Below are 9,073 nucleotides of genomic sequence, written 5' to 3'. Positions count from 1 at the left end.
AGTAATAGGCTTGCAAGTTGTAATAGCAGGTAATAACAGATTAACTGCAAAAGGAATAGAATCTTCATATGTCAATGACAAAAAGTTTTCGGGTTTCCAGCTGGAAGGCAGTGTGAAAATACCACGACATTTCGAAGACTGTCATACTCATCATCTCCTGGAAGTTATAATATTGTTACTAGCACTTACTCACAGCTTCTGAGCTTAAACTGAAGAGGAGTCTGCCACCACAACCGCCCCACTCTGAGTGGGAGTGGGGGGGGGGGGGGGTCCTGACCAGAAGTCTCCTACCCTCATCTTTGCTGCTCAATCAACTGGGACAGCTAAGAAAAGATTGTCTGCCACAGTCATCCCATCATGCGCCACTCAAACAGCAGCAAATATCCAGCAGAGGCAACACAGCAAGACGGATGACATCTGCAGAAAAATCATGCGGGACTTCATGCAGTCACACCCATAGCATCTGGCTGCCTCCCCTGGAAGCCACCAGAAAGAAAGAAGTAGTGGCCAAATAGTCAGACATCTCTGTGGACAGCAGAACTGCACCAGCAGAGTTCCCCAACCAAAATCTCCTGCATGGAAGAGGGTGGCTGCAGGTCATGATGCAGCCTACAGGAGACAATACTGGAAAAGGAACTACAGCCATCATGAGGTGCCCAGCCAACAATGACAGACTGCAACAGAGTGGTCCCCACAGCAGCACATGGCACTACTGTGTTGATTCAAACTGACATTTTTATGATAAAAGAGGCAATGACACAGGTAATGAGCTGCATGATACCCACTACTAACATGACCCTACCCTGGCACGCTATGTCGCAGATGACAAGCAAGTCCGTTAACTGCCCCCACTATCCATCTTGACTGGTTCAGAGGTATTTTTGCCATGGTGTTTGCCATGGCACTTCTTTCCCTCTGCCTGTGACCCACTATTTCTTCCAATGTTTCTGCCTGCTATCTCACAATCGGCCTGTATTAGTGTGTAATCTTACCAAGATGTATGGACAACATCCAAGACCCACATTCTGTGAACGCCTCGATTGAATAACTAATCATTTGCAGAGTTAGCAGTAGAACTTTTTGTGATGGTCATCGTGATAGTGTGGGATGGAGGGAGTCCACTCTTTATAAAAAAGAAAATAATCACAATAGTTTGCCAGAAGATGATGAGTATGACATAATTTGCAATGTTGCCATGCAGCTGGAGATCCAGAAACTTTTCAACAAGAGTATATGCTTGGAGAGTCTACATTCTTTCATATGTAGATTGTCTCATGGACAACAAGAAGGAAGAATTAATGTACAGATTTTCCTGTATGGTAGTTAAATAGTTAGTTTCATGTTCTTTGCATCATTTGTATGATTAATCATAAAGATTTGAAATTAGTTGTTCACATTAAATATTTAAGTGTATATATAGCTACATCTGATTATCTACAGATTTTTATTTTTATTTTTTTAGTAGTGTAATGGTTTCATAATCCTTACACATCACCTGTTACACACTATAAAATTATATGTTGTGACTTACCAAACAAAAGCGCTGGCAGGTCGATAGACACACAAACAAACACAAACATACACACAAAGTTCTAGCTTTCGCAACCAATGGTTGCCTCGTCAGGAAAGAGGGAAGGAGAGGGAAAGACGAAAGGATGTGGGTTTTAAGGGAGAGGGTAAGGAGTCATTCCAATCCCGGGAGCGGAAAGACTTACCTTAGGGGGAAAAAAGGACGGGTATACACTCGCACACACACACATATCCATCCACACATATACAGACACAAGCAGACATATTCAAAGACATGGAATGTTTCCCTCTATTATATTCACACTATAAAATTAGAAATTCTTCAACAGAATTGATGGAGTTGTTAATGAGAAACTTTTTCTTTGTTTTCAAAATTAGTTTTGCTGGCTATCAGACATTTTATAGCATTGGGGAAGTAATGAAAAATGTTGGTGACTTCATTGTTCACCCCTTTTCGGGCTAATAGCCGCTTTAATGTGGAGTAATGTATGTAATTGTTTTTCTTCTAAGATTGTAATTATGTACATCGTTGTTTCTTTTGAACTTTAGTGGACAGCTTTTATGAGGGAATTAATATACTGTGAAACATTAGTCAAAATACCTCTCTACTTCAACAGATGCCAACAAGATCATCGAGGTTGAGTATTACACATTTTTTCTTACAGCATGTTTTTGAGCTTTGAACACTTCCTTTCTCTTAAAGTTGAGTTATCTGAGAACATTATTGAATTAAAATACTAAAATGTGTGAAGTTTCTGATATGTCTCTGTCCATGGTTTGCAATGATTTGAAGCGCAAATGTGCATGAACTATGTTGATTTAGGAGTTCCAAAATCCGTTTTTTTTTTTTTTTTTTTTTTTTTTTTTTTTTTGAGTTTAAATTTTCATCAATATAGATACTTAAAAATTTTGACATTTCTGCTCTAGTTATTATGTCCTTAGCGTGTGTTCTACTTATCATTGGTGGAATACCTCTGGATGTTCTGTCTGTTTGAAATGGAAAATGGAATCAGTCACAGAATACTACTCAATAATACTTTTAAGAAAATTATTTACTATTTCTTCTGCTGCTGTATGTATGTATGGATTGATTACAATACTAGTTTCATGCACAAAAGACTAATTCTACTTGTTGTATGCTAGAGAGATCATTTACATATATGAGAAACAATAGTTGACCTAAGACTGAGCCTTGTAGAAGACTGTAAGTGAGTTTCCCCCAGCTGGAAGAATCTTCCCTACATTAAATACAACTTTCGGCATTCTTTTAGTTATATATAACTTTATCCATTGGCTGGCCACACCATCAATCCCATAAACCTTCAGTATATCTAAGAGAATATTATGATTCACACAATCAAATGCCTTAGACAGAGCACAGAAAATATCAACAGGTGCTGTTTTGTTATTAGTGATTCTAAAATTTGGTGAGTGTGTGTGTAAATGGCATTCTCAGTTGTGCACAACTCTTCTGCAATCCAAATTGTGATTTACTGAGGTTATTACTTTTGCTCTGGTGTGACCCTATTCTAGAACACATGACCTTCTCAACAGTTTTGGAAAATTATTTCAATAATGAAACAGGTTGGTAGTTATCGACATCTCTCCTGTCACCTTTCTTATTGAGATGTCTAACATTGTCATATGCCAGTCGCTCTGGAAAAATGCTCTTACTTAGTGATGCATTACGTATTTCAGAAAAGACTGCTTATTACGTGTGAACAACTCTTTAATACTCTGTTGGAAACCTCATTAAATCCAGACAAGTTTTTATTTTTGAGATAACATATAATTTTCCTCATTTCAGTATGAGAAGTGGGTGAGACATCCATATGTTTGAATTTTGTGAGAGAGTTGCTAGTTCAAGTTGCTCTCTGGATTTTTCCCGTGAATGGTTTGTCACTATATTTTCTACTACATTTAAGAAACATTTAATAAACTTAATTGCTTCCTGTTATTGAACATTTATAGCCCTTCCATTTAAATTGATAGTAATGTTATCCTGTTCTGAGGCTTGTTGTCTGATCTCTAGTTTTACTACATTCCAAATAGCCTTAAGTCTGTTTTCAGAATTATTGATTTCTGATTAATGTGTATGTTTTTTTATTTTTTAATAATGTCATTTCAGATTAGCTTATGTGAAAAGCTATTTTCAAATAATTACACAAATGGAATAGATTAAATTTTATGTCAGCATTTGGTTCATTGTAAATTTCATACCAGGTCACATATTAAAAGATTATGAATTAAGGTTCTTCTGCTCTTATCTGCCCATGCTGGAAAGTTAATTATTTTGATCAAACTGTAGGATACAAATAAGATTTCAAAATCATTTCTCATTTCAGAATCCTTTTCAAAATTCACATTGAAATCACCACAGACTATTAACTGCTTGCTGCTGTCTGACATATTGCATAATAGGTAACCCATAGCCCTCAAAAACAGTTCAAAATTTCCCGCAGTTATAATTAAAAGTGAACTATTTCTCAGTATTAATTCATGAGCACACACTTCTGTCTGCCAATCACTGTAGAATCTGCTTTTTCATTGTTTTTGAATTTGTGTCATTTCTTAATATATGTAACGGCTCCTCCTTTTCCCATGTTAGCACTACATGATTAAGATGCTAAAGTGTAATCTTATATATTTACCTTGTTTAACACTGTGTAACTTAACAGAGAACTCTAAATTTTCCAAAGAGACAAGAAACTCCTCTACCTTTCATTCAGTCCTCTTATATTCTTGTGAAATAAACTAACCTTACTTTTAAATGCATTATTAAGCATTTTACGGGGCTCTTCAATTGTTTTAACTTATTTCACAACAGGATGTCTGATTTCTCACTCTAATATAATAAAGGTACCCCTCTGTCACCAAGAACCACTGGGATGTTGCTTTGTATGATGGTGGCTCCATGTTCATTTTCTGCAAGAAGCTCAACCAACCTATCTTTCCTCCTCTTATTCAGGTACACGCCAATTCCAGAAAATTCCCATCTTACAACCATAACAACATACATATGAGATATCATTGCACTCAGCAGCAGCCTGCTCAACTCGTTCACACAGGTCCCAGCAGTATTGATCCAGAGCTGATCATGTCACTGTCGGACCTCCACAAAACTCACACTTGAGGGTGAAGCTGATACTCCTATTCCATCCATGTCACCCCTAATGCTATAATTTATGTCTTTAGCCAAGTTGATTCTTGCTCCATCTACTATGAACACTTGATCTTGTTTATGAACATCATTACACTCATTCCCTATGCCTCTGTCATCTGGCCAAGGCTAGCATTTGGCTTCACAATACTTGTGACCTAGCACCTTGTTCCTAATTTGCACTGTACCATCTGAACCCCACCTCTGCCATGGCTACTACGCAGCAGCAGGACTCTTTTCCTTTTTATCTCTTTTGTCACTGACCTACACTTAGTTTCTTTACTAGAAGCCTTCCGCACCTGGCTGTGGACTACAGCTGGATGAGACTCTTCCCCTCCTACTTCAGGTAACAAGTCAAACTTATTAGATCCTGTAAACTTGAGTGTATTTTGAGAAGTTGAAGAGCTGTTTCCCTTTCACCTATTCCTTGTCACCTTTACCCAGTCCCCATGCTCTTTCTCCCCCTCCCACCTATGTACTTCAAATTTCACAAGCTATAATTTAGCATCAGGGCTTCAATTCTTTGCTTCCTGTTAAGTGATTTTCTTGTCTTTTTTTCAGAGCCTACAGTTCCATGGGAGTTCCTCACTGCAGTCACCACAGTAGAATTCCAACCTGCAATCTACACTTACCTCTCACTCCTTGTCTGATTATGAAACCTCAAATCATGAAATCTTCAACTGCCCAAACAAAGAAAATGAAAGGAACTAACTTACGTGTAAAATATGCTTCAAACATTCACTTTTCCCTGTAACAATTGTTTATGTTTCACTAGTAACATAGATGCACATACAGACAGTCAGGGCCGGTGCAAGCCCAAGTGCTGCCTCGTGCGAACTGCTTTTTACAAAACGTTTGTGGAATTTTATTTAAACAAATCTGTAGGAAATGTCAGCAATCAATTGCAATTTTTGTTTTTACTTTTCAGATCTACCTAAGTTTCGGCCACTGAGTGGGCAATCTCAAAGCTTTTAATATGTGCTTACATCTAAACCGTCATGTTGACAGTTACGTTCAGCATGACGGTATAGATGTAAACATAACTCAAAGCATTGAGAATAGCCACACTGTGCCCGAAATCTATGTATACCTGGAAAATAAAAACAAAAATTGTGACTGATTGGTGACATTCTCTACAGATTTGTACAAAACAGTCGCTGGGCACCAGCTCAAAAATGGAGTCAAACCTGACTGAAGAAATCTAGCTACTTTTAATAAGCCTTGTGAATGTACAAAAATGTTCAAATGTGTGTGAAATCTTATGGGACTTAACTGCTAAGGTCATCAGTCCCTAAGCTTACACACTATTTAACCTAAATTATCCTAAGGACAAACACACATACCCATGCCCAAGGGAGGACTCGAACCTCCGCTGGGACCATCTGCACAGTCCATGACTGCAGCGCCTTAGACCGTTCGGCTAATACCACACGGCATGAACTTACAGTTAATGTAAATAAACATTTTTCAATGGTTGTGAACAGATAATGTATTCAATGGAAAACAAAATATGTTTAAAATTTAACAATATGGTTTGAACAATAATATTTACAATAACTATTTAATGTTGAATAAAATAAGAAACAACACAGTAAATAACAAAAACACTGATCATAATATAAAAATTTAAAAAAATACTAGACAAATTGAACCTTCCTGGCTTTTGCTTGTGCAAATTCTTTCACACGATCTGTGTAATTTAGGTCCTCTGCAAGGTCGTGCTCAATCGATATTGTTGCAAGATCATTCAAACGAGTTTGGCACATCGTTGATCAGAGGTATGTCTTTATCAATTTCAGTTTTGAGAAACCCCTCTCTCCACTCACATCTGTCACTGGGAGTGTTAGGAGAATTCTCAGAGCAATGTTAACATTAGGGCAAAAATTATGTCTTCCTATAAACTTCAGAGTCTCTTTTGGACCTATTCCAGGTTTCAACAATGTTGAAAGCACTTTTAGTTCTTCCCTCAACTCCAGTGCATCAATGTTGCTTGACTCATGATCTTGCAAAATTGCTGCGAGGTTTCTACACTTTGTGTCCAGGCTGTCAGAAAGTGCATTCTTCAGCTTGCCAATGTTGTAGAGAAAATCAAAATAATCCCAATGAGATTTCAGTTGATTGAATTTCTCATCCAAAGATGTGGTTACTATGTCTAAAAGATAATAGTAGAATTCAATCTTGTAACATTTTGTTGGGTCATCTATTGTCTCATCCCTTCCTTCATAGGTGAAGTGTATTGGCTTCTTACTTCGTTGCCGGGAAACACTTACCTGTGGTAATGTTAGATCTTCTAGCTCTAATTCTGTAGCCAATTCTTTGGAATCCATCAAGAAAGACACAAACTTTTCTTCTGTTCTGCAGGTCTCAAAATATGCTTTTGTTTTTTCAAGCATTTCCACGGTCTCAGGAACATTTATGTCAGTGGTCTGGACGGTGTTACTGACTACACTGATGTGAAGCAGAATGTCGTACCAGATTACCAGAGAAGTGAGAAAGGTGTAATTTTTCATTTGATTCACAAGTTACATTGCTTCGTGAATGGTCATGCCATCAAATTCTTCTGATATCTGAACCAGTGCATCATAAACGCCTCCAATTTGAAACCTCAGGGGAGTAAGTGCATCTATGCGACTTTCCCACCTAGTATCGCTCAGTGGCTTCAGTGACAGGTTAGGCAGATACTTCTTCAAGGCATCCCAACGTCGAACGGAGGACGAGAAGAAGTCATACAAGCTTTTCACTGTCGAAAACATGGAAACAGCTTTAGAAGACATAGTGGCATCGTTTACAAGATTCAATAAGTGACTGCTACATGGTGCATAAAATGCTCTCTTGTTCATATCTGAAATTCTTTTCTGTGGTCCGGACATCTTTCATTTCATGTTTGCTCCATTGTCGTATCCTTGCCCTCTCATATTACGCAATAGGATTTTTTTATCTTCCAAGAACTTGAGTATGACCTGCGTCAAAGTGCAGCTTTAAGAAACGAGCACTGGAAGAAATTCCAGGAAATGCTCCCAAATTTGGACATCATATACCCTGTCGAGTCTTGTCTCCTGGACGAAACGTACCACAACTGTCATCTGCTCAACTTTTGAAATATCTGGTGAGCAGTCCAGAATTATACTGTAATACTTTGCAGATTTCATTAATAATAGAATGTTGTTGGTTGTAGATGATCCAATAACATGAATTATTTCATTCTGTGTCTCTTTTCCAAGATAATGATGACCCTTGTTCTCACCTTGCTTTGTTCTGTGCAGGTGCTCCATCATCATAGTGTCGAACTTTCCAAATAATTCAATGAGTTTCAAGAAGTTTCCATTGTCAGGCTGAAAGAGTGTACCTGTACTTCCTCTCAAAGAGAGACACTGCCGACTCGGGAAATGAATTATTGCTCTTAAGACCTAAAGAACATTTTTCCAATGTTTGCTTTCAGTATTCAGAAGTCTTTGATGGTGGGCGTCGACAGTTCATGGTTTTTTAAGTCCCTCAGATAACATGATCCGCTTTTTATGTGCATTCAGATGCTTAGTAGACTTCCCCTGACTTAAGAGATACGAAGCAAGGTGCCGCCAGTCGCTTATACCATTCTTTACAATTTTTACTGTAGATGACGAAAAAAGTTTGCAACCAAAGCAGAACACAGCATCCTTGCTCTTTGAGTACACCAACCAATGTCTATCAGCTTCTTCTAAATTCTTCAAAGAATAGCTACAGCGCACAGGACTGAATCGTCGGTTGTCCGCGGTTTTAGGACATTCTTCAGCTTTCTTAATGCGCTTGGGAGGACCTCGCATGATTAAAGTCATTCAAATGCAGTCGGTAACAATTTCTGGCCATCTTCTTGGATCTGAGTCAATTGTGTCTTCCAGTTTAGGCTCGCCTTCAATCCCTTCTCCAGTGGTGAGTACCTCAGCTGATGTTCCTCCAGTATTTTCCGAATCGGGTCACCTAATTTCAGTTCTGCCTGATGTTTCAATCTCGGAGCTTTTGTCACAAAGCAGGTCTTGAGTCCAGACGAGGTCTGTTGAATGTGTTGTGGATGGCCCACCATCAGCATCGTTACTGTATGCAGTGTTCGCAGTAATGAGTTCGTCAACTTTCTGGTCATGTCCTGAAGATGAAGATGTAGGTGCAATAGCTCCAATAGCTTCTGTACTTTCAGGGTCTATTTTTCCACCCTCGCTGCTGCTAGGTCATTCTCTCTTTGGCTTGAAATATCATTGTAGTGCATCCTTTTGCTTCTTATCATCATCTTCCTTCAGCACCTGTCTTTTCCTATATTCACTGCCAGACAGTCTTTTTCTACCAACGGACATGTTTCAATCCAGCCTGTAAAGAAGGATTATGTGAAACTAACTGTTGATGTCAGTGTACTAA

The 9,073-nt window shown here is 38.4% G+C and overlaps 1 protein-coding gene across 1 annotated transcript; it reads right to left on the bottom strand.

Moving 5' to 3' along the window:
* Nucleotides 1-6,462: 6,462 nt before the first annotated feature.
* On the bottom strand, nt 6,463-7,083 carry LOC126195596 (uncharacterized). Its single transcript, XM_049934221.1, has one exon. It carries the CDS (start codon nt 7,081-7,083, stop codon nt 6,463-6,465), a length of 621 nt encoding a protein of 206 aa, XP_049790178.1.
* Between the last annotated feature and the right edge of the window lie 1,990 nt (nt 7,084-9,073).

The sequence above is a fragment of the Schistocerca nitens genome, chromosome 7 (assembly GCF_023898315.1).
Source record: "Schistocerca nitens isolate TAMUIC-IGC-003100 chromosome 7, iqSchNite1.1, whole genome shotgun sequence".
Classification (NCBI taxonomy): domain Eukaryota; kingdom Metazoa; phylum Arthropoda; class Insecta; order Orthoptera; family Acrididae; genus Schistocerca; species Schistocerca nitens.
This window is presented reverse-complemented; position numbering and strand designations above follow the sequence as displayed.

Excerpts from the sequence above, each read along its gene's own strand:
- LOC126195596 (XM_049934221.1), bottom strand. The coding sequence starts at position 7,083 with ATGCTTGAAAAAACAAAAGCATATTTTGAGACCTGCAGAACAGAAGAA.